The sequence below is a fragment of the Centropristis striata genome, chromosome 12 (genome assembly GCF_030273125.1).
Source record: "Centropristis striata isolate RG_2023a ecotype Rhode Island chromosome 12, C.striata_1.0, whole genome shotgun sequence".
NCBI lineage: Eukaryota > Metazoa > Chordata > Actinopteri > Perciformes > Serranidae > Centropristis > Centropristis striata.
This window is the reverse complement of record NC_081528.1, coordinates 25,271,699-25,298,709: the sequence shown is the minus strand read 5'-3', so window position 1 is coordinate 25,298,709 and position 27,011 is coordinate 25,271,699. Positions and strand designations below refer to the sequence as shown.

General features: G+C 39.9%; 1 protein-coding gene across 1 annotated transcript in view; it reads right to left on the bottom strand.

The window, feature by feature from the left end:
* flt4 (fms related receptor tyrosine kinase 4) overlaps window positions 1-27,011 on the bottom strand; it is a 53,355-nt gene that overhangs the window by 21,808 nt on the left and 4,536 nt on the right. The window contains exons 2-10 of the mRNA XM_059345784.1: window positions 12,283-12,379; window positions 8,881-9,155; window positions 6,670-6,803; window positions 6,421-6,586; window positions 5,231-5,373; window positions 4,983-5,154; window positions 3,152-3,269; window positions 2,863-3,047; window positions 1,727-1,892 (exon numbers count right to left, since the gene is read on the bottom strand). Of these exons, the coding sequence (XP_059201767.1) occupies window positions 1,727-1,892; window positions 2,863-3,047; window positions 3,152-3,269; window positions 4,983-5,154; window positions 5,231-5,373; window positions 6,421-6,586; window positions 6,670-6,803; window positions 8,881-9,155; window positions 12,283-12,379 (1,456 nt within the window). The remainder of the gene's footprint in view (window positions 1-1,726; window positions 1,893-2,862; window positions 3,048-3,151; window positions 3,270-4,982; window positions 5,155-5,230; window positions 5,374-6,420; window positions 6,587-6,669; window positions 6,804-8,880; window positions 9,156-12,282; window positions 12,380-27,011) is intronic.

Here is a 27,011-nt window from a genome sequence, read left to right as displayed (position 1 = left end):
GTTTCATATAGCAGCCCTGAGACACAGGTAAGAAAAAACTACTTCTTGGGATATATTTTCAAGTCTGATCTAAATAGTTTTCTCTCCTGTATTCAAGACTTGAGAACAGGTGAAAAAAGGGTTAAGTCAAAAAACATGTTTAAATGTCCTTCTGTTTTTTCTTTCATCTCTAAAACAGGTTTGCAAAAAAAAGTTTCACCAGATGATAATACATTTTTTGTCGGGATCAATTTTTCAGTGTTTGTTGTTGTAATACTAATTTTGGCCACAAGGGGCTGAAGTGCATCACTCGTTACAGCAGCTCAATATACAGACATATAGACTGAATACTTACATGATTGCTTTTGGCATTTATTTTTAAAGTGCTTAACAAATTTTTATGTTTCTGTAATGCTAAAATATAATCATTATTATCAATGAATTTATTAAAAAATAGTAAAGCATATTATTATTTCTTGATCAAGATGTCAAATTATTGTTATTTAATCTATTCACTTTCCTGAGAGGACTTTATGTTCTAGATAAGACTGAAAGTATTCATATTTATTTCCAGGTGAACTAACCTGGCAAAACTTTCCTCATTTGTATTTAAGTATCTTTTTAATATTATATATACATATATAATTATTATTATTTTTTTATCGCAGAATGACTTTTGCTCTAGCCACTCTCAAGTTTTCTCAGACTAAGGTAAATTCACTGTCTCGCTCAAAGGCAATTCAACAGACATGTGGACTACACTATATGTTTCACCATCAAATTAAAAAAAGGACACACCGGAAAAAGGTCAACACAGCTATGCCTCGGTCGGCGCCCATGAAATGTCACATGAGATGTACAGGAGACAGAATATAAACTGGACATCTGGAGCCAAAGTTGAGCATAACCTGCCATGGTTGTGTGTTTCTGAGTGTACACAGTGAGCGCCTCAACACTGCTCACATGGAAAGGTCAAGAGAACAGCAGTAACTTAAAAATATTAAGCCTTGGAGGAAGATGGAGGCCGGTGAATATAACAGCAATATTCAGCAGAAGCGGTCGCAACTCAGACCCTGATAGGCTTAGGAAAAAACCACAATCTATTGTGTCTGTCCAGAGTATCCATTATATCACATTGTGGGATGGAGATGGGGAGAAAAAGCAGAGGGCGATAATAAGTGTGTGTGTGTGTGTGTGTGTGTGTGTGTGTGTGTGTGTGTGTGTGTGTATAGCAACCTGATGAGCCTAAACACACCTGGGTGGTTTATGTGCATCTCTGACACGTGAGTGAGTAAATGTGGTTCTGTGCTTGCATATGTATGTATGTTAGAAGGTGAGACTGCTGTGTGAGAGCTGAAGCACGGTGGATGAGCTGCAGAGTAACAGGCACATTATTACTGTGCGGGGGAGGAAGCAGTTTGGACATTGAACAGACACACTTTCCTTTGGTCCTCTCTTTCCTCCATTTACCTCTCCTCCACCTTCCTCTTTATCTCTGCTCTTTTCATCCACCTCCATATCTCTTTCCTCACCGCCTCTTTCTTCATCATCTCCTCCCTCACTTCTTCACTCGGGGCCAGTGGGTAATTTCACACTGGCCTGTTCTTCCTATTTGGTCTTCACATAACGCTTCATGCACTGCATCCCAGTCCTCCCGTCTTTTCTGCCCCATTCGATCAAACCTTATCTGCTCCCACACTGGTTACACAGAGAAATAACAGTCCAGGGTGTGTGTAGTTGTTCTTACAGTCTGCTCTGGGTGCTGTTAAGGACACATGGGCCCCAAGCCCTCCACTGCCAGATGATGTTGGGAGCAGGGAGTCCATAGGCGGTGCATGTTAGAGTCTGGCTGCTACCACTGGGGTAGGGACTGGATGGATCTGCCAACTCTTTCTCGTGGATCTGTGGGGGAACTGTGGAACAGGAGGGCCAATCAATGCTGCTATTCAGTCAGCCAAATAGAATATTTAATGTCACAGATCTATCCCAGTTTTTGTTCACTGGACATGGATACATGCTGGACTAGAGATTAGAGAGACAGTGACCTACATACCCCTCATACACAGCTATGAGAGGGAACTAAAACAAGAATAGAGCAAACAAGATCACTAGAAAACAGAGGGGAAACTCGAGACAGGATAAAACGAGGAAAGAACAGAAACTCAACACACAAATGCACTTAGGTGTGATTTCACTCTCCACTTCCACTTCAACCAGTAGAATTACATCAGAATGTGGTGCAAGTTTTAAGTAAACATAAGTCTGGAAAGGAAAATGTGCATACTTCTGTTAAATAAGGCTCAATGATATGGCCAAAATCTTCTATCTTGATATACACTCTCCGGCCACTTTATTAGCTAGCAGGGTGTAGGTTGGAGTGGTTATTTGAGTTACTGTTGGCTTTCTATCATCTGCAACCAGTCTGGCCATTCTCCTCTGACCTCTGGCATCAACCAGGCCGTTTGGCTTACTGGATCTTTTCTCTTTTTCTGAGCATTCTCTGTAAACCCTAGAGATTTTTTACAGTAGATCAACAGCAATCACTTAGACCAGCCAATCTGGCACCTATATCTGCATGCCTAAAAGCATTTAGTTGCTGCTATGTGACTGGCTGATTAGATATGTGTTAACAAGCAAATGAACAGGTGTACCTAATAAATTGGCAGAGGAGTGTAGGTAATTTAATATCTTCCTTCACATTACATCTTTTGTATCATAATATTTCAATGGTTGGGCATACACTCTATGTTTCTTAAGTGGAAAACAAGCAAAACTCAAGACTCTTGTAGCATGAATGTTAACTGTTGCACATCCTCTGTTTTATACAGAAAACATCTGGTGTTATTTCCACTGGGGGCACACACATGTTAACAGACTGGTTACCATTGACGACTAGCGTGATGTTGAGCCTCCTCTCCAGTGCAGCGGCTCTGTTCCTCAGCACCGCCGTGTAGAGCCCAGAATCCTCCTGACAAGCATCCTTAATCTCCAAAGCGTGGTTTAGGTGCACCCTCATCCTTTTCATCTTGAACTCTGGGCGCAGGTTTATCAGTTTTCCATCTTTATACCTGAACACACAACACACATCTGTAAGCCTAAGCAGTATGAGGCTTAATTATGCTCATGGAAATTGCCCATAAAATGTATAGAATACACCAGAGTCTCATCTCACCATTGTGTTTCAGGTGTAGGGAAGGCAGACACATTTACTTGTAATTTAAATGACTTCTGGCCAGCAGTTACCTCCACCACCGGCCCGGATCTGTAGTTGAGGCTGATGAATGGCTTTTCTGGAAGAAAAGACATTCACTCATTTAGAATCTGAGACTCAGAGCTAAAAGAAATCTCCAACAAAGATCTGCTGAGTATCAAGGCCTCAACCCCTGTAGGCTCACAACTTCAGTCAGAATGTCCACAGAAACTTTTCACATCACTCCTCCACTCTTTATCCTTACAGTATCTCACTTTATCGCCTTACCAATTAACTGCAAAGTATGTAAGGAGTGGTTTTAAGAAACTTCTTTGGATTTTATAACACACTCTCTTGCTGTGACTCTGGGTCACCATTGAAATCAGAGCCCCCTTCAAGCCAACAGCATTACATATTTAATGGAATTTAGTGCAGTATTCCCTTTAAAGCAAGACTTTTTTCATTTTTCAAAAAAGGAAATTATTCATTCTTCTCAAGTTTAATTTATAAGCAATAACACCCCTGCTCAGTTCAATATCCTCGGGGATTTTCCCGGTAGAGCCTTTCATGGCCTGATATGACCATTAGCTTATGATGGCTAATGTAAGCTAATAGTAGCAAAGTAAAGCTACATTGGTATTGATCTATAATGGATATTAGTGAGTAAGCTGCACACTTTTCATTTCTCATTTATCAGTATCCTCTTAATTGCAAGTTACATATGATCCTTTAGTTTTAGCCATGCTAGCAGCATCACTCCAGTTAGCCAATTCATCTATCCATTGCTTTGTTGCACACTGAAATATCTCAGCAACTACAGCAACTAATGGATTTCCAAGAGTTTAGTACAGACATTCGTGGTCCCCAGAGGATGAATGATCCTATGACTTTTCCTCTAGTGCCACCATGTGGATCACTTGTGTGTGATTTTAGGTCAAATGTTTCGATAGCCATCAGGCACATTTTTCATTAGGTACCCTCTAGTGAGCCGCTATGGGTGTGGCCTGGGAGAGAGGATCCGCCCAACTTCCTCGTTTAGCGGCTCAGAAAGTACCTGCTCGAGTAGGTAGTAAAACTAGCAAGAGCTAGTCGTTTTTTTTAAAAAAAGAGTCACTAGAGGGTTCAGAATATTCGCTAAATATAGCGACGAAAACCCGAAGTTGGCAACACTGCTTACCATGTCGGTCTGTTGTTACATTAACTCCGTTGGTTAGCTGCTACAAAAGTACCTGTATGAGAACAGAGGCCAACTAGGGAACTAGTAGGCGTAGCCAAAACAATCAGCCGCTTTCTCAAAAGATCTCAAAAAGTACTCAGTGGAAGCACGCCTATTGCCTATTCTTAGACTGTATAAAAGAAGTGGACACAGCCTTGAAGTCCTAAAAGATAAACAATAAAACCTGCGTTCGTTCTAATGGCCAGCAGACGTCTGAATCTATTAGTCTATGAGAAAATGACCATACTCACCTGATTTATTATCTCAGCAAACATTTTCCCAATTACTTTATTGTTCTTATTGAAAATTTTAAGTAATTTTTTTATCCAGCATGATCTTAATTTCGTAAATTATAGTCCCATTTAAGGTAAAATAAATGATAAAGCAGGGTACGCTTTAGGGCTTGGTTCCTTTGTGATTGACAAGTAAACTTGTTTTGGTGTGTTGTCCGTGTCTTTGTCTAAGAAGTTTTGCATTAAACCTTTGACCCTTTCTTTCCAGTTTGTGTAGTTTATTGTAGGATTTGGAGAACAGACAGATCTATTAAACAACAGGAAAACCAACTAGGAAACTGCACTGATCTGAGCTTGTGCTTACCATAAACTGTGACCTGAGTTTGTTTGGTTTGTGTTGTGTCCATGGTGGTGACGTTGCAGCTGTATACGCCAGTGTCTGAGACGTTGACGCTGTGGATGGTCAGGATGCTAACAGCCTCTGTGGCACGAGACAGAGCTTCACGGTGGGGCTTAGTGTACTCCAAAGTGTCCGGCTGGTGAGACAAAAGAAATTCTGGTATTTTTTCACTGGTGCTGTTCAACATGCGACCAACGGTTGCAGCCACGTACCTGTTTACGAGGGTAAGACCACTGAATGTCCACTCCAGCGTCAAACTCCACCGACGCTGTGCAGTTCAGGGTGAGGGCCTCCCCCACTATCAGCTTGACTTCAGGGTCCTCAGGAAACAGCTTGACATCGTAAACCTGACTTCCTGTCCGGGAAAGAGAAAAAGGGGGGAGGTAGAAACAGAGGGACAGAGGGAGGGGAGACAGTGAGAGAGGTCACGGTGACATCGTCAGCAGTTTTTCCTTCCTCACAGGCCCGGAGGAAATGACTTTCCTTTGGACCAGAGGAGCCATCTCACTATAAAGAAGCTGTCTGTCACAAGCTCGCACTGTTTCCATTCATGTGTCAAGCCATGTATCAGTCAAGGAAATTAAAGTGGAAAAGGCTATAGAGAAGCCTCAATTCAAGATAAGGCAGAAGAAGCAAGAAAGCGTTGGACACTGGCCAGTATCTGTGATATTCAAGCCACCTCTCTCTGCAGTCTCTGGAAATGACATGGGGTGCAAAAAAGCCATGTATGCTGGTGATGTCTGTGCGGCCGACTGTGATCGCCTGATTGTTTAAACGCTCCATTAGCGCTCGCAGTGAAGACTCGCTCTCAGTTTCTCCTCTGACTGATGCTGCTGTTACTTTTGGCCCGGCAGCGGTGGGTATGAGTTTCCTTTCGCCCTCTGATGTGAGAGGTGAATGATCTCACACAACATAGCAAAGAGCCTCTGGGTTCTTCAGAGTTCACTCGCAACCAGAGGGAGCTCACCATGAAATCTCTTCATCTTCCAACAATTTAATTATGCCTTCACTTCTCTTTCTCTTCATTCTTTTTTTTTTAATTTAGCTGGCATAATGGCACACATCCCCACATTAAAAAAAAGGGAGGCGAATTTTCGAGGAAATGACATAATGAAATAAAAATCCTTCACATTGTCAGCATTAAGGCGTAATTGCCTCACTGGCTGCCAAGCAGATTTATAGTGGCAGGGCAGTCAGTGTAGCGCCACCTTTGATTTCCTTGCTAATTTCTCTTTCAACAAGAGCAGAGCTTCAAATCTAATTTAAATATTTGTTCTGGGTCAGTTGTATTATTGTAGCTGCTGAAGTTAAGGTTTGTGTGATCCTCTGTGTTTTTGCTGGAACACAAGAAGAGACTGAACCCTTTAAACTTCTGGAGTTAACACAAATCTTTTTTTTTTACCTGTTTGATGGATAAGGTAGTTGGTGGATTCGTAGTCTTTGCCTCCCAGTTTGGCGGTGCATACAAGTCCGATGACCATCGGTGCACTGTCCAAGATATGTCTGGGAATGGACCAGCCTCGCTTGTTGTCCCATGTCATCCCGCTCGGCTCCAGTGTCGAAGGATACTGAGATGACACATAGAGTAATTTCAGATTGAATCATTGACAGCTTTGATTGGAGGAAATGGATATTTGTGGGGAGTACAAACCGCGAGGAGAGTGACGTTCAGATCCGGCACTGTGACCAGGCATGGCACTGTGATGTGTGTGGCAAAGCGGGTGACTAAAATGGTCCCCAGCTTATTATCAGAGCTGCCTCTCCTGAGGAAGGGCTGCTCAGGGTCTGGGTACAGAGAGAAACAGGAAGCTATTAAAGGGTAACCCTTACCAGCCGGGGTAATGACAGCTATTACTGAGGTAACTTCATGAGCGGACAGCCTGATATCTCACAGCCTGATAATGACCCCCCAAGGCACACCATGTATGGAATTTGTCATGATTACATGTAATACAACAGTTCCGTCAGTCCCTACACAGTAAATAGCATTAAGAGATGCTATTACATGTCAGCTGAGAGATGGACAGCTCTGGGGTTTATCCCCCTTCTAAAAATGTGCAATAGTTTCCCTCCAAGCTGTCTGTTAGTGGAAAATATCTCTTGTGTTTCTTCCTTAACACCTTCATGTCTCCTTTTTATTGTCTGTGACTCAAAGCTGCTGTTTCAGGAGGGCTTCCGGAGACATCACAGCAATTGTGTCACCAATTTACATTGCAGCTGTTATCACTACAAAACCTCATATTCCCACAACATGAGCGCACACTATTATAAAATGTTTATCTCTCAGGGTTTCCTGTCACTACCAGCGACTTTTGTACCAAAGATGTTGTATTACTCGTGCTCGCTTCTTTTCTTATTTCTTTTTTCTCCCGATAAGCCCTTTTATTATTTTTGTAGCCTATTCTGCAGCACTAAAAGCTGCAAAGCCAAAAAAAAGGGGTCCTATTGAGAGGCTTATATTTCTGCCCCGCGGCAGTCTAATACACACAGGTAACAGAAATAATACACAACACCTCGCAGTTTAAGTTCTTCACAATAAATCACGGCAGGTATTAGAGTGCAATCGGTTTTGTAAGAGGAGATGTCGTGCCTAGGGCAAGAAGAGTTTGCAAACCATCGGGGATATGAGTGTGTGTGGTATGAGTGTGAAAAGGCGTCTGTGTGTGTTTGTGTATTTTACATGAGCCTATGTGTGTGTGTGTGTGTGTGTGTGTATGTGGGTGTGGGTGTGCGTGCGTGTGTGTGAGAGAGACAGCCTATACAGTACGTTCATGCACACTACAGTCATGTGTGTTCGAGTGTTTAGAGGATAGTGTGCAGCAGGGACGGGTTGAAGGGGAGACGTCTGCCTGTCTAACTCAATCCACATGCGTCTCCTCTCAGCCCGCCACACGCTGGGTCCAATTTATGGCTGTGATTTCATCTGCTTCTGATCAGCCCCCTGGTTAGATCTGTGGAAACTGTTTTGGCACCTTGTCAGAGGGGATAAACAAGCGTTACACATGAGTGGACTGGTCAGCAGGATTCCCTTACATGACAATCATCTGTCTTTCCCACTCTCCCTATCCACTCCTCCTTCTACTTTCCTCCAGGAGCACATGGAGACAGGCGAGGGCAAGCAAAGAGGTGAGCCCTGAAGATGGTCTAAAATACAGGAAATAGGAGTGCTGGCTTTGAATCCTAATATCATATGAGACACAGTGAAGCCAAGAGGGGAAAGGATGGTGGCAAAACCTATTTTACTTGGCATGTCTTATCAGATTTCATGCTCTAAAAAAGAAAGTCTTGTGAGAAGGTGAATTAAAGGTGCAGTGTGTAAGACATTGCCAGAATTTTTATTTAAAACATTCAAAAATATAATAAAATATTAACCACATATCCTTTGTGTATTTTGAAAGGGAATTAGCTTATTTAATCAAAGACTTTGCATCTCTAATATCCTGCCAGCTTCCAGGGTGTTACTGAGGCAAAGTCAACAACTTCCACTCCACTTAATGCTAGGGGCTGCTTTGATATTGGAGTCACATTCAAACAGGAGATCTGTTTCATTAGGAGGACTGTGATTATTTTTTATGAACCTCCCAAAGAAAAGAGAAACTGAAGACTAAAGGACCCACACAGCCAAGTCAAAGAGCTGCAGACCCGGTCAAGCAGGCAGGAGATCAAAAACGCTCTCTTTAAACACAGGATAACTTCAGACAGCAAGATTGCCCCACAAAGTGCAGACTCACTGCTATGTGAGATGGATTTCTAAATGGAAAAGAAAAACTCAGGGTTGGAAATAAGATGACAAGGACCTTCAATTTTCATTTCCATCGTCAGCATGGTGTGTGTGGGTGGGTTCTGTGGGAGTGTGACTCACCCCTGACAAAGACATAAACGCTGACAGCAGTGGTGCCGACAATGATGGCCTTGACATCCTTGTAATAGCAGCGATAGTGGCCCGTGTCTTTGGCCTGCGCCCTGTTCAGGATCAGCCTCTTGCAGTACGGCCTCCCAGGCTGCCCCGGACACTCGCTCACCAAGGCGACCCTCTGCCCAGGGGCCCTGGTGCTCGGCAGCTGGGCCTGACGGTCAGTTAGTTCCTGTCCCACCAGAGTCTGATCAGGCCAGGCCCAGGCCAGAGTGTGCTGTCCCCTAAGGAGGCCAGGACATGGGACAGATTTTATATTTGCATGATAAATCATCACACACAGTTAAAGTTTGAAACAAAAGGATAGGTTAAAAACTGTTCCAATATACATGTGTATCTGATTATTGCTCCAAGAGAGATTTAAATAAAAATGAGACAACTTTTTGGCTTTTTCAGTCATTTTGGCTACATTAATGCATTATTCTTGGCAATTTTTTTAATGTATTTACATTTTTTTTGGAAGGTAAACCTCAGCTCATATAATAGGTTGCTAATGAACTGTGGAACTAAAAAACATACCGAGACTCTTAGACAAAAATGTTCCCATTGAAACCCATTAAAACCACAGTTTTTATCCCACGGCCATTAAAGCGTAAAATCATGCATTCTATTATATCAGGCCTTCCATCGAGAGCCTTGGCTTCAAAATTATAGTTTTTACTATTATCCACCTGATTGAACAATTGTTGCCCTGTGGGAAAAACCACTATTAACAATTATCTCAGTGAAATTGGAAAATTATCTTGTATGGCAGTTTTTTTTTGACACAGACATCTTTGTCCTTGAAGCAATATCTTAAAGTGCAACACAATAATTAAAAATTCAGAGTATATTGGTGTCTGTAATAATCACATTTTACCAGTCATATAATAGCTGTGAAATTTGAGAAGTGTATGCATGCATGTGAGCAAATAGCCGTTTACGCATGTTTGTGTGGCTGTAAATGTCTCTGTGCATCCACACATCCTTGTTTGCTTTGTGCTTTGTCACATGAATTCAGTTATGGTTGGACATGTTAACCCGGAGGCTTTATGAGCGAGATTGAGTGCAATCATAATGGCTGTCTGAAAACTGATAGCTATGCTCTCAGCACCTGCCTCCACGAACTACAAATGTCCACATTTGCAGACACTGCCAAAATGTGATGAGTGGAAATAACTGCAAAATATCGCAAAAGTGCAATGAGAGGACGTATTCTGAGTTTTTTTTCAGCAGCTGTGAATAACATCTATCTATCTAGACTTTAGAAAATTGTATATTGTAGACTAAATCAACTAAAATAATACTCCTCTCCCAGGAGAGCTCAGATGTGCTGGCCATGTGAGGTTTATATGCAAACAACTGTTTAAGACCTATGTTGGAAAAAGTCCAAAGGTATCATCAGCTTTCCAAAGACAGCATTTATGTTTTGTACCACAGAAACAAAATGGTTAATGGAGTGACAGCTTGGCAGCAGACAGCACAGCAGAGATCTCATAAGGATAAAGGGTGGTTATTATGGGTGAATTCATATCTCACTTGGACTCGATTTAAATCAGCATTGGCTGTGTTTTAGAACAAAAGCTCTCTATGTCTTATAGGCCATCTACTTTCCATATGGACTTGGATGAATTATAAATTGTAGAGTCACATTTTTTTCTTATGCGAAATCACGGTCTAAGGACAAAGGGTTGTATGTTGGACACATTTAAAGTCCATACACAAAACTTATTTGAATTGATATGTTTTTATCTGAAACACAAGGCATACAAAATGCTGTGAAGACAGGACTGAAATTATTTCTAACACAAATATTGTGGTCAGTGGTGCAGCAACTATTCAGAGCAACAGCACCCTGTAAAATACTCCATCACAAGTACTGTAAGTCCTGCATTGAAACGTTATTTCAGTAAAAGTACCAAAGCTCTTGCCCTAAAGCATACCCTGCTTTCTCACCTATTTTACTCTAAATGGGACCATAATTTACAAAATCAACATTATGCTCTAATGAAGAGTTGAAACCAGTAATCGAGACCGTAAACTCATCCGGAAAATGTTTACAGAGGTAATAAATTAAGTGAGAAATAGGGTAATTTCATACAGTCTGACTTCTTTTTTTTTGCAACCACTAGGCTCGCCCCCTGCTGGCCATTAGACAGAATGCACGTCTAAGGCACTTAGCATGTCACATTTTTCTGACCCAAAGTACACTGCTTTTGATTTTTTATACTGAAACTTTATACCTTAAAAGCAACAAATACTCATATTTGGAAGCCCAATCCAGTAAAAGGCTCGGCACTTGGATTTAAAATAAATGGACAGCTCGGTATTTTATACAGCACTGTTCAAAAGTTTGAAACCTCTTGCCACACAAAAGCTTGATTGGATACAGCCAGATGGCTGAGAGCACTGCTTCATATTTTTGAATGGTCTTTCATGCTTTTAGGTTACAAAGTACTCCTTACAAATAGATGTTATTTTGTATGAAGGGTTTGCAAAAAAAGTCATGTTTTATATAAAAGTTCAACCAGACTGACAAATGAAAGGTCTGTCTTAAAGGAGTCCAAGTATAGAAGTGCAAAAATCTGAATAGAAATCACCAGTCATTGGTAAAAAGCAAAACAACTGAAGCTTAGCGTGTGCAGATTTAAATAGGAACAGGTTCCTGTTCCAATATTAAGTACATAATAATGTCTATAATGAGTTGCTTGTTATAGCACTGTTGGAATTGGATCAGGGAATGACAGCTGTGTTGTACTATGAACTGACAAATCACACTTTAAACCTGTTCAACCACTGAGTAAACTGCAGAGCGTCCAAAGAAAGACGGCTTCCAAAATATTTACAGCCCAATTGCACCGTTGTGGTTTGATAATGACGGAGGGTCGCTTGTGCTTTTCTAGTGAGTGAAAAATCAATTTAAAATTGAAGGGTATTTTTGTGGGAAAATGGTTTCAACAGTGTTCTCCAAACATTCAGCACTGTGGGAACATTGACTAAATAGAAGTTATTCTTCTTTTGGGGCAAAATGCACATAATTTATTAGGTGTCTGAATTGTACTATTTTTATTTCTGTTAAAATAACTAATGAAGGAAAGAAGAAAAATATCAAGCTGATTCCAATCTTTTGAACAGTACTGTATATTGTTGGGTAATTCTAAAAGTAGTTTTGTCACTATATCTATCAAATAATTGTAATGAAGTGAAAAGTTCTCTCTGGAGGATTAAAACTATAAAGTGACAAGAAATAAGAGCAAGTACCTCAAACTTTAACCACAGTACTTGAATGAATGTAGGAAAAACAAACGATAAGTCATGCACAAGTCCAAGTACACTTCCAAACCAGAGCAGCACACACACTCACACACATACCTGCATGTAATGGTGAGTGTTTCGTGGACTGGAATCACTAGGTCGTCTTTGGAGCTGTCAAGGATGGGTGGAGTCATAGAAAAGCCAGTCACAAGACCTGAGGGGATGAAATGGCAACTGTATTAGATTCATGTTACACAGGTCAATCAGGATCTAGTGGTTTTGACAGAGCTGCTGGTATAGGCTGTCAAATCTCCCAAACACTTTGGGATTCCGAAATCCAACATGACAGCGGCTCAGATAGAGCGCTGTTCATTACATTTACAGGCTGTAAGGCAATCTGCAGGTACAGCAATCAGCCCCTGACGGGACGAGGCAGAGAAATCACGGCCCACTCATGAGGCGATGCTGCTAAGAGCTCCCTGCTTTCACGGAGCCACTAAGACCATTTGCCCTTGATTTATTACCAGTGCATGCACACTGACTTACGCCTGGTTAATATGGCCGGGTCTTGAATGTCATTACCGTCCCAGAGTCCCCTCAGGGTGCTATTAGTGCTTAGTCAGACTCCACACCTACAGTCTATCATATATAAAAGTGTCTCCGTGACTTATGCCCCACCTGGATATCATTAGGGATGAAATCACACACAGCAATAGCAGAGAGGGTGTATGAAGGTGGAGAGGCTGTCGTTGCATTTATGAAAGCAAATGATGATCATTTTTCACATCAGACTCGGTGTTGGTTTAAGAATCATTGTGATATGTGTGCGGTATTTAATGTCCTGTAGGGAAGCTTTTTTTCCCCGGAGCAAACAAAGCAGAGGAAACTATTCAAGGACAAACACAGCAGCAACTTAAACAACTGAAAGCCTGCATTGAATACTTTCACAATTATCGGACAAATCGATAGGTCAATCAACAGAATCAGCAACTATTTTGATAATTGATTAATTGTTGGAGTAATTTTTAATGCAAAAAACGGCAGAAAATACAACCTCTGGTTATCTTTGGCTGTTGGACTGACATAATAAGACATTTAAAGACATTTAAAATGAAGGCACTTAATGAAATCAAACTAACTGAAAATAGATGCACTTTTGATTGTTTTCATTTGGCTTTTTCTTTCCATTGTACTTGTCTGACAGCGTGAAGTCATGTAGTGATGTCAGACTTATTTTGTCTCGAAGGCTCATTTTGAGTGTCCAAAAGCTCATATCAGGCACATATTCTAAACATACTTAAAACATGCATGTGTGAGCTTCACTGTAGTTCCCTCTTTTGACAGAAATCTCTGCCCCCCGTCTCATATCATCATCTGTTGTTTAGTTGGCTTTCTACTTGACATTTCTTCACATATTTTTGACTTTTTATTGACTTAACAATTAGTTGAGAAGATAATTATCAGATTAATAAATAATGAAAATAATCTCAAATTGCAGCTCTATTCCATAGACATTTTTACACTGATTTACACATCTTCAAACATGTGATGTACAGACAAGAACAGGCTTCAGCAGAGAAGCTGCAAGAACAATTTCACAACAGTCGGTTGTGACCTGCTGCCAATCAAAACGCAGAGCTCTGGACAGCTGCGATTTTTGTACACAAGCCTCATTCCTCCAACACATCCTGCTGCCCAGGGAGCACAATAGACCAAGGTTGTTCTCATGTAAATATTTACTTAATCTTGTTTACAAAAAAGGCTGATCCCAGTGGAAGGAGACTGATCAGCCTAGGATCCTTCCAATATGGCAAACATACAGTAACTCAAATATTCCCTTATTGTGAGTGGGCAGTTTTAAATAATAAAGTGAAAGTATTCACAGTTAGTAGAAACTTTTACACAGCTTTTGAACACCTGCCTTATGCTGACCTGTCTTGTGTAACTCTACTTCAGTTAGATATTTCCCAGAATGACTTTACTTTAACACTCTCTGAAACAAACGAGGCAACTGATTGATTTGCTTTCAATAGAAAAAGGATACACTGAGGAATGGATTATTCAAGGCCACATTTCTGCTGAATTGTGTGTTATATTTTTTTCATAATCTACTCTGAATGAGAATTCATTAAATAATTAAACTGAAGACAAAATTATATAAGGAATATAAACATACATATACAAAGGCAAGACATTTCTCCATGAACTTTCAGACATTAGTGAAGTTTTTTACTGTTATATTTTCCTTTTAGCACTTTATGTTAATAGTAAATACTTAATTTAATTTAAAGGAAAGCTTTGACATTGTGCACGGTTGGATTACTGAATGAGCCTACCAGACACAGGCTCAGCAAGAGGCTTCACCTGGCATTCACCTACAAAATGTCAATCAAAGACACATTTACCAACTAGGAAGTGACACAAAATGACGCAGAAAAAACAACTAAGAGACCTAAGAACTACAAAGAGATGGAGGGATACAAATAGACTCATAAGGGACACAAAATGATGACAGATACACAAGATGACTACAAAGACACTGAAAAGGACTACAAAGAGACACAAAACATCTACAAAGACACTCAAAATTACTACAAAGAGACAAATATCGACAACAAAGACTCAAAATTACTACAAAGAGGTGTAGAACTACTACAAAGACACGAAAAAGGACTACAAAGAGACACAAATGACAACAAAGAGATACAAAATGACTACAAAGACACTCAAAAGAACTACAAAGACACTCAAAATTATTAAAAAGACACTCAAAACAACTACAAAGAGACACAAAACGACAACAAAGACTCAAATTGACTACGAAAGACCCAAAACAACTATAAAGATGCTGAAAAGAACTACAGAGAGATGCAATATGACTACAAAGACACTCAAATGGTTTAAAAACTATACTCTCATGTCTCTACTCTCATATAATTATAAAAAAAATATTCCCCCATCATATATCCATATCATATTCAAATATAGGCCTACATATCTAAATATACATAATTTAACCAGTTCATTACGAACAAATGTACACCACTTCCCGGGGTTTCTGCTGGTTGCCTGGCAACTTCACAGGGATGAAAAACCTCAGGATTCTTTTTTTTTGCAGGGATTAAACAAATAAGATAAATAAGTTGTTAATTAGTGTGCTTTAGGGGTGCTGTTAGGCCAACTCCACTGATTCTACACATCAAAGTGTGTTTAAAGGTGTTAGGGAGTATGACTCCATATGTGGAAAAATTAGTATAAAGCCGATGTGTCTCCACAGGGAGTTGTGCAAAGTCTGATAAAACCTGCTCCACATCTCTGCTGAAGGTTACAGTAGCCACGAGCACAGCACGCCTGAATCTCTGACCAAGGCCCAGTCTCCACCTTCAGGCCAAAACCCTTACCCACTTCTTGTTGGTGCTCCTGATGAGTGCTTAACAGCAAGAGTCTGCAGGAGCTCTAAATGGTATAAACAGAATTGCGACGACAGCTTTCAGGGACATATCCCGTTACCTTGACGACAGCAAAACATGATACGTTCAATGTGTTTTGTGAATTTTTATTCTACCCTTTTTACCTTGTTTATGGCCAAGGCACTTAACATACCCACTGTCTGATTTGAACATTTTCCAGGCTCTTGTTTCATAGAGTGGAGGTAGAAAACAAAAGAGTATCATGAAGCAAAATCAATCAAAATGTTTAATGAATAAACCAGGTGTCTAGTCTAGTCTCTGCTTGTTCATCTCTGATTTCATGTGTTTAATATGCATCATGGAAAAACCACATCTATGTTTCTGTGTACATGTAATATGCCAGTCTGAAGTGCAGTGTTAGCCAGAAGATTGTTTATGTCAAACAAATAACTAAAGAATATAATTAACATATTATTCAACATGTGAATGAAATGAAAACTGAGAAGACAAAGAATAAATTCAAATAGCTAAATACACATCACTGTATGGGTCAACTGCTGATTATTTCAATAAAGAAAAAAATTATGACAAAATCATATTAATTGTTAATAGTACAATTCCAATGTCTTCCACCTCTTTTGCTCTCCACACAGACTCAAACGTGACATCAATACAACTCAGAAACCAGAATGCTTCCAATAATAAAATCCTCTTCTGTTGCCTAGAGCTTCTGCATTCATACTGTAATCTATTTATAGAAATTAAAAATCTATTTATTGACATTTCAAATGTCACTGTTAATCTCTGCTGGGGATCACAGTGAGACAACAAATCAAGCAGCATCGGTTTGGTGTTTTTCGCTCGGATATCAAAAGTGATATCACGCTAATTTAAAACAACAAAATAACACCACTGAATGTGAACTAGGACAGCTGATATCACCATGCTGTCAGAAAACAAACACATTACATCGCTGAAGTGGGAAGTGGTGGCAGTCCATGAATCATTCCCAGCTTGGCTCCCAGCAGGGGATTCCTTCCTAACTCTTTCTGAGATCTTTAACTCAGCCCCAGAGGAGAAGCCAAGTTTCCCCAACATATTGTCTCAGCTCAGATGTGAACCTGCCACCGACTTCAGTCCCATCCCCGCCCGTCTGCAACATAACACAGCTTTGTCCACTCTTCCTCACACCTGAAATGCAGTGAAGCTGTGTCAGAGAAACATACACACAGCCCCCTGAAGAGCTTAAGACATGGGGAAAGTGTGAGAGGAAATTCCTGTCAGGAAAAGCTCACATCTTCACTATTTAAAGAACAGTACATTTCTTTCACGCACACTCAAGGAGGAGAACAAGTGAGATCATCTCGTTGAGTCTAACTCAATCTTTGGATCACACCTTCCTGTGAAGATGTCAGTCCCTCCTGTGCCCACCACGGACAGCAGACCTGGATGTTTCCCGCTGGCTGCAGATGGAGAGCATCTGTCACAGCCTGGGAGCTCGCTGTTACTGTATGGCATCCAAATGGCTGACAGACTCAATGTGAGAGAGAGTCAACAAATAGAAAGCCACTTTTCTATGTTGACAACGGTAAAGCTGCACTACTCTGATATTTCTCCATATCTTCTGGATGTCAATTTTATTTATATAGCACATTTCGTACAACAGCTGAGTCTCGATGTGTAACTGCGACACTTAATAAAGTGAGTGTGTCAATGCTGTGATCACAGCTTGTTGTGCTTTGCCTCAGTTTGCTAAAGAAATTAAGCAATGCTGCTTTGATCCCATCCCACCGTGGTATTGGAACATATTTTTTCTTTGAAAGATCGCCAAAATACCCAGTTTATCGTAGAAAGAAAATGTAAAAACAGGCTATTTGAACTCTCTGACGGCCCTTGAACATCAGAGGATTCTGTAAGAAAAAGTAACCAAAACAAAGCTTAAAATTGTGACATTTCTGTCAAAATCATTTTATTCTAGGTCTCATTTAGGGCATGGTCAAAAATAAACCGTTTGGAATAACTACATCCTGTTAAAAACATTAAATTCTGCTCCTCAGAGACACTGTGAAGCTATGACTGATTCTGCTGAGATAAACAGCCAAGTGATAAAAATTCACTGAAAACTGGACAGAACTGCAGGCTGTTTACACAGAGCAGAGAGGAGAGGACAGGACGCAAATAGTTCAATATAGTTTGTGGAGAACCATTTTCTTCAAATATTCACAACACTTGTGGGAACTTGGGATAGCGTCATATGTATACATTCTTATTTTATTCCATTAAAAACATTTGGCATGGAAATTCAAATCACATTTTTCCTATTTTTTATGATTTTATGTAAATATAACTGTGTTATTCTGCACAAAATACATTTTTGAGTTGTTTGCACTTTGAGCCCTGATTGTGCTGATTCCATAGAGATGCAGGATGTTTGTGGTTTTATCACGTTACAAGGACAAACATTCGAGGGAAAAACAATTAATACAAAGCCATACATATTTATGTAAGACATAGTAAATATAATATGACATGAGGAATATATAAAATAATCAGTGTACAGACTGATGTGTAGTGTGACATGACTTTTCTTCCTGAGAGATGTGTGAGTGATGAGCTCTGAGATTATTCTCTACTGTAGCTGAGTCTCAATAATGGACGCTTTCTCTCACAATCAGTTGAGAGATCGCGCACTGACAGACAGGATGCAAATTGTAAATCTTTTTGAAATGTCATGACTGACTGGCAAGCCCTGAGAGACACACATCAAGATGCTGCAGGTGTATTTTGGGATGGAAAACATGTAGGGGAAGATTTCAGCTTCTGCTATTTGAAATGGTCAAGTAGAGCAAGATGGACTGATATGTCTATCACGGTACGGAGCGTCTCACACCAGAGGGCAGAGAGGGAAATTACACGCACATGGAGTCAAGCTAAAAGCAAAACATTGCACGGATCATCCAAACTGATATGACAAATGTGCTGGTGTCCTCTGAGCACAACTCTCCTGAAATAGTCCATTCCCAGGGTGAGTTTGAGGCTAATGTGCGCCACATCACTTGTCAAGACTTTGGATCTCTTATATGTTACTTTTCATCCTAAGTAGCTCTCTCATAACTGCCAGAGGAGGTGCCGCAGAGTCATAACTTAATGTGTGCTGGGTTACATGGCTGCTGGCCAAAACAGCCTCTGCTGTTTGGACACTTCAGATTGATGAGAGGCAGGAAGGGGGCATTTCTACGCCTTACCGTAGGTGACTCACGCCCACGACCTACTAGCTTTTTTCTCCAGTGTTTCACAATGAGAAAAGTGTTTTTTTGTGCCAGATGTCTTTAATATGGATATGCTGTATAATGTATACACCATGTCTCCAAACTGTGAGACAAAAGATATGGAGAACTGTCATCCTGTCAGCTGCATTAGTGATGTAAGAAAATATATAATCCCATTAGCGGTTGTTTGTACTCTGTCAAATATAATTAAAAGCACACGTTGCCCTGATGTACAGCAATGTCAAGGGAACGCCAAAGAAAAGCAAACACATCAATTCACACAAGTTCATGGCTGATAGCATATCTTGTCATGATAATAAACACATTTTCCTGCTATGACCTTTCATGCTGCGTTTCTTGACAAATTGTTATGACTGTTATCACTCAGTTAGCTCATTTATCTAAATATGTATTCAACAGTGGAGTGAGGGGAACAAAAAGCCTCCATATTTTGTACAAGCTTTGTTCCTAAACAGCAGTTTTAGCTGGAGGAAAGTCAGCACTGACAGTTTTGTAGGTGGACAGTGAGTAAGCAGAGCCGCAGCTGAACTCTGGTTTAAGGAGACAGTGTTAACTCTTCTGTACACAAGGCTGCAGCTTCAAACAGAAAGTGACTGGCTCAGTAGTGTTTGAGTACACTCACTGCAGAGGCCTCAGAAAATATGTTCGAGCTCACTCATTTTCTTTTATTTATCATATAAGTGACTAGGTTTTAGCTCTATAGCTGCAGTTTATACACAGTTGGCCATAAAATTTGAATCATTTTGTTTCCAGACACAATCCTCTGTTATTGAGATTAATTAATAAAGTTTTGACAAGATCTACACTTTATCTGTCAATAATAAATCACATTGTCACAATCATTTCATGGAAAATATATTTTATTCCAACTTTATGAGCAACTGTGTATTGATAATACATTAACCTTAAATGCACAGTATGTCATTTCTGCCACTAGGGGTCCCTTAATCAAAACAATAACAAAAGACAGACTTTGATGAATTAGCATGGGCTCATGGGAGTCCATCGTTAAACAGCCACCGATGCCAATGAAAATCTGCCTGGCATGACTCAGGCAGAAATAATGATCATGTACTAGTCAATGCATTAAAATTGTATGCCCATTATGTTTATATAGCATTATAATGTTATGTTATGTTATGTGGTGAATTCAATCATGGGGTAGCTCAGCGCTTTTAAAAATCCTACTAAAAATACGTTGAAGTATGTTGAACTTTGTCGTAACATCATTATGCTACTGTATGCAATATGTTGGTGGCTCACATGAACCACTTATCATAGAAACACATTCAGGCAAGCTAAGCTTTATGTTTGGAAGAGATTGATTAATAAAGTTTTGAAAAGATGTACAATTTATCTGTCAAGAATTAATCACTTTGTCGCAATCATTTCATGGAAAGAGGTAAAAAATATATTTTATTCCAACTTCATGAGCAATATATGTATGTATATAAATAAATTAGGTCTTATACTGACTGATTTAGTGTTTGCCAAATGGTAGCAATTCATGGAAATATGCTCTACTACTGTTTTTGAGTAAAATTACTTGATTCTTGATTATTTGATTCCTGATTTGATTATTTCATTTTTGATTAACATTTAATATAAAAAGGGTTCATCTGTTCATATGTTTTGCTGTTTATTTGACACCACTGACAGGCAGTACAATTTTGACTTGGTACTTGTATTGTACTTGAGTATTTACATTTTATGTAACCTTATACTTCTACTCCACTACATTTTTGAGGCAAATACTGTACCTTTTACTCCACTGCATTTAGCTGACCTATTTAGTTACTTTTCAGGTCAAAATTTAACATAAAAAATTATGATAAATTTAAAGTGAGTGGACATTTTTTTAATTAAACCTCATAACAGTGTATTAGTTAGTTAAAATGAGCCCTTACAAGACCAAATTAGATGCTGCTCACATAAATGCATCAATAATAATAATAACAACCATCCAATAATATAGAATATATAAAACAATCTGAGTGGGTCCATTCTGCATAGCGAGTACTTTTACTTTTGATACTTTAAGTACATTTTGATGCTGATACCTTTTTTTACCACATTAAGTTTTGAATGCAGCACTTTCACAGTATATGACATAGGTCTTGTTGTCTTTTTGGAATTTACATACTGTCATCTCAGATCTCATACCATTAAGCCACTGGATTGTGTTCATTTCTAAGATGTGAAATTCAATCAGTGAACTGTTGAATCCTGCTTGAGTTGTGCAATCCATCACAGTGAAAATATTGCCTGCATTCATTTTTGTCAGTGTTTTGGTATCATTGGAAAATGAAGATTGATTCGGAATGTGAACACCACACTAACTCATAATGACAGAGTACTTTGACAAAGTACATGCAGAGTTGATATTTGTTGTCATAGATTGCATATCACTGGCAGGATTAAGGAGTCTGATAACTGATTTTGTTTTAACACACCATACATTAATGAAAGAAAACAGCTGCCTGGAAGGTCAGAAAAATCACTGAAAATGAAAACACAATAGCATGACATGCAAAGATGGTTGTATTAATGTAAAGTGTATGTGATTTGTTGAAAATGAGATTGTAAAGCCTATCATTCAAGTCCTTTATCTATAGCTAACAACATCTGACAGATCAGCATCTATCTATTCAGAGTGATTGCTTGGCCTGAAAACCCAAATGGATGGTGATTGGCTTGTTGGCAACCATCTTACTAATATGTACAAGGGGCAGAGAGCCAAAACAATATTTGAGCTTGGATCCCCTCTTTTCCCATGCATTCCAGCTGCTGGTGCAGAGATAAGCAGCAGCTTTGGGTGATTAGCTCCAACCACCAAAAAGTAAAAATCACATTTTTAACCTACAAAGATAAAACACAATGTTTTCAGAGTTGTCCTACTTGCTCTGTTATCCCATGATTACACAGGGTATCAGCACACTTTTAGACATTTAAAATCCTTCAGACAGATAAACACTGCATTACCAGGCTCTGTTAATCTCGTAGCCACTTTTCTATGTTTAAAGCACTTGAAAGAGACCATTTCTGCAATGACTTAAATTTTGTGATTCAGCACATTGTGTCCACAGTGTATGATCAATGGAGATTCTCAAAAATAATTCAACAATAACTGATGATTTTAAAGAAAAAAGATTTTCATTGGCATTTACTTGATGTAGTTTTCTCTGGGAGAAACAGCTTCCCGATCGTGTCCTTGTAAAAACTTGACATTGCTCTTGTGAAATTCGATTTCTCTGTTGTTGTGAAAGGCCACTCTCACTATGGGAGTAATGTGTGTGTACCCTGCACCAGCTCCAGCTAGGTCTGCCAGGCAAACATGAAGGTTTGAGTCAACTAAAAGAACTTTTAAGGCTGATATTTGTTCAGAATTGCAATGAAAGAGAGAGGGACTGATAAGTGCTCTGGTAGGTTGAATGTAATCCAGATAAGGATGAGGCAGTGAAAACGTTTGAACATGCCAACATGACAGCGATCTTATAGAGATAGCTACATTATGGGTTTACACAGCTGGCCTCTCTGCCTTTTCTTTGCTGCATGCCTCTGTCATGATGGAAGTGCCAGATGTATATGTGAGATAAGTGCCAGAAGTCAGATTTTTTTTTCAAGGACAATTGTGCCTGTTCACTCAGCATGTGCACCAGGCTGCACTTTGATGTGTCAGCTTCACATACCTGGTTGACAGAGAAGAAAGATGTGCAACTGGCTACTTGTCAAGTGAAGTGTTCAAACAGCATGCCAGAGGAGCATCAGCAGTAGCTCTTTATTTAGGTTGGAAGGGCCAGAATACCACGAGGTGCTGCAGACTGTTGCATTCAGTTTTGTGAAATATGCCAAGAATTTAAGAGAAAAGTTGAAGAAAAAGTCAATTGCACCCTCATGCAATTATGTGCAGATCAGTGGTGGAAGAAATATTCAGATCTCTTACTTAAGTAACTTACTTAAGTACTAATACCACACTGTGAAATTACTCCACTACAAGTAAAAGTCCTGCATTCAAAACTTACTGAAGTAAAAGTAGCATCAAAATGTACTTAAAGTATCAAAAGTAAAAGTACCTGTTATGCAAAATGGACCCACTCAGATTGTTTTATATATTCTAAATATATTATTAGATTATTTGTATTGATGCATTTATGTAAGCAGCGGTTTAATTTTGTAAAGACAGGGCTCATTTAAACTATGGAATATACTGTCATTAGATTTTTTTTAAATTTAAGTCGATTGCTTTAAATTGATCATGTTTTTATGTTAAATCTCAACCTGAAAAGTAACTGAAGCTGGCAGCTAAATATAGTGGAGTAAAAAGTTACATAAAATGGAAATACTCAAGTAGTACCTCAAAATTAGTAATAAGTACAGTACTTGAGTAAATGTACTTAGTTACTTTCCACCACTGGTGCAGATGCACAGAGAATTTGACAGTTATTGTCATTCTTGTATTCTGCATTTAAACTGTGAAATCAGCCAAGATGACAAAGAGTTCAAAAAGCAAGTAGTATCTGCCAGGGCTGAGAAATTAAGCAACACAAAAGCTGCAGTCCCTCAATGGCCACTTGAGGCTTGCTCCAAAAGCAAATCCCTATTGATTTGCCCATGTTAAAATGCCCAACATTGCAGCAGAAATAAACATGTTTACACAATTAAGGGCGGGGCATTGTCCATTGAAAAGTCATCCCAAGTTGAAAGATATGATTGAGCATTTTTGGGAAAAGTGTTTACTTTCTTTGTTACTGAGAGTTGGATGGAAATATGTTTCCAGGTTTTACCCTAAGCTTACATAACTGGCTTCTGGCTGTAGCTGAATATTTACCATACAGGCATGAGAGAGGTATCAATCTTAACATCTAAAAAAAATAATAACTCTTCTGTCTTTTCAATTTCCCAACTATTACAGAAAAAGAAAACAGTAAAATACTGCAGCCTATTTTATCTTAAATGCAGTAGAGTCACACAAATTTTACAAGTTTCTTCTCAAATCACTTGTTCTTTGCCTGCCGATTCCTAGAAGTATATGTGTGGGTAGACCGACTGTGTATGAATTTTTAAAACAACAGCACTCAAGTGTGGCTTCAAACAAGAATCAGAAAATAATGAAAAAACTTCCAACTCAAAGTAGCTCTGTGGCGCTACAGAGGCAATGATATTATTAATCCTAAACAATTACATGCTTGTTTTGTGAGGAGTTATGGCACAATGAACTGTAGAATTGCTCTCGTAAGTGGGAGTATAGTGGTTTAAACAGTTTTACCCATTTAAATGCCTCTGTTTATGTGTGCTCGTTGTATCCTTTGCTGAGCTCCATCCATGGCTCATGATGGTGTTTTTCTCACAACCAGAGAGTACCGAAACTGGACTTCCAAGCCTATAGAGGCCACCTGCCGACTAAAGATAAATCATACATGCACACTGCTAGAAGCAAAAACACCAAGCCGCTATAAGGGACTCTAAGCCATTTAAAAATGTAAAGCTTCTATGACAAGTGGGGAGATACAAGGCAGGCAGGAGTTAAACGCATCAAAGGTGCACATGAAGGCGAGCGCTCCTCTCATCGCGGGTACGACACAGGGCACATTAAAGCTTGTGTGAAAGGCAGCGCAATGTTTCTCATTGGGAGCAAATTTCCTGTTTTCTTTATCATGTTCACGCTTCTCCCACTTCCCTTTTTCATGGACGGTGAAGGAGATGTTGCCATTAGTGTTTCCTTGCTGCTCTGTAGTTTTGTCTCTGATGAGTCACATGACAGGAACAGGAAAGAGGAACTTTGTGTAAACAAATAAAGCTTTTCTCAGCTTGGCAGAAAGGATGCGACGTGGGAGTCCATAAAAAATAAAGACATGGGTTTCACAGACACATAAATTGTAATTAAGTACTTGTGCCGATGCTGGTTTGAATTTTTCTACATAGACTGTACAGCTGTGGCTTCCCTTCAGTTAGTAATGCCATCATTGCAGTTAGATAATGTTTGTTTACTTGTTTCTCTGATAACTTGTGATCCAGATTTGGCAGACCATGGCCTAGAGGTAAGAGAATCTGGCCCTTGAGCAAGGCACCTAACTGCTACCGGGCACAGAAATGTGCTGCCCACTGCTCCTAAGCATGGTGTGTTAACTGGTGTGTAAAAAGGATGGGTTAAATGCGGTTGAAGGTTGAATTTTCCCATTGTGAGAGTAAAAAAGGAATCTCATTTTTAATGTTCAGGAGGTTTTTAGCTGGAGCTGAATCATCCATCAAGGTCTCCTTTTCTCAAAAACAAATGGATTTAAAATGGTATAAACACAGACAAAAGCAGTTTCATGTTCAAATTTAGTGGTTCCCAGATGCTGGTGGACACAGGATGTCCCAGTGGGGCTGCGAACTGAGCTACAGCTAACATTTGGTCAGCTTACTTCTCTGATACCTTCAGATCCTAACATCTGATGACTAAAATCCCTCATCCTGTTAAAAATTACCATGAGCTCAAAAAGCGTATCAATGAAAAAATAGATAAAAAAGTACATTTCTGACAACTTCTGGCAGATAACTTCACCATGAGGCATGAACAAAGGAAATTACACCATTGGTGACAACTGACTGAGAGCATGTCCTTAAATAAAAATTAAAGATTTCTCTGTGTTGCACACTGTTGGAAACATTTATGATGACATAAGAATGCAACTCAACAGAATATATAACAGGTCTGGTCTTTTTTTATTTTTTTTTTATTTAATGCGGAAATATTACCTATTATACTTTTAAATAAAATCACACAGGGTTAAGGGCACTTGAATGAGACAGCAAATGCATTAACTAGAACTGAGTAACACTTTTTTAACATGCAGGTGACAATGCAGCTCCAGTTATTTCAGTGACACAGTATCTGGCAAAGGGCCAAGGCTGGGGAACTCTGAAATAGCTCTGTATGTCCGGCGAGGGACAGGAGGCCATGCAGGCCATGGAGCAGACCTGCACTCTGGATGTGGAGTCAGCCGGCCTCAGGCTATAACATACTGCCTCTCTCTCTGTCTCTCTCTGGAAGAAATAAAGTCCACTTCCTCTGTCATCTGGACACAAGGCCGGGCCACAGCCAGGCGACGGACTGACTGGCAGCACGGCTTTGATTTCATTGTTACTACGGAGGAGGATGACATCCACTACGTCCCTGTCCTCTCCACTATTAGGGGAGTTAGGCCTTTCCAACATCCTGCCAGAGGAGGGGTGTGAAATTAAGGATGCAGCGACAAGCCATCTGGTCCAGCTTCCTATGTTTCCAACCTCTGTCCCTGACTAAATCTTCCTGTACCTGCCTCACAGGCACACCGGACAACTCAAGCTCTTCCTCTGTGGCCATCCATTTTTTGCACATCATCATTTTCATCTTTGAGAAATGGTTTCCACTTCTGAAACGGGAACCGAGCATATTCTGGTAAATGCTTTGTCCTGGCTCCTGGTGATGACATTTCTGTTGTAAAATCTCTCTCTTTCAGTACAAGCAAATACCAAAGATTAGCACAGTCTGCGCCTGCTGTGATGGCTTGCACGCTCCTAAAAGTCATGCTGCGGCTGTTCAGAGGTCAAACTTTGAGGAGCTCCATTACTGTGCTTGTTACCTAATTCCAGGTCATAAACAAGTCCCTCTGCCGTGTCAGATATCCCAGAGAGCTAAATCACTGCTGCAGCTGAAGTCGCCATAGAAAACAAGGGCAAAACAGGGAGTGCTGGGTCAACAATTATGGTGCTGAATGCCTAAAGGGAGGGAAGCTGGCAATTTCCTCAGGCTTTGCCAATGGACTCTTTCCCATGAACCTCAAGCGACCTCCAATGACAAGGCAAGAGGTATGAGTGACCAATGAAATGCTGCACGACTTCCAAGTCACAACCCCGATACACACACACATCTGCCCTGAGACTGAGGAGCAATTTGACGGTGACTCTCTATAAGTGCTATAAATGATGCTTGTTTCTAAGCAACACAAGCACTTTGGAGTTTTGTAATATCCGTGTTACAGCCACTGGGTCCCCGGATCCAGTTTCTGCCTTCAGAACGTGTGCAGAGTGATCAACCGGTAAAGGCACTAGAAGCCACAAAGCAATATTCCTCCAGTGTCTGTCAACTCTACTCACAATAAATATCTTTTCATGGGCTGTTGCA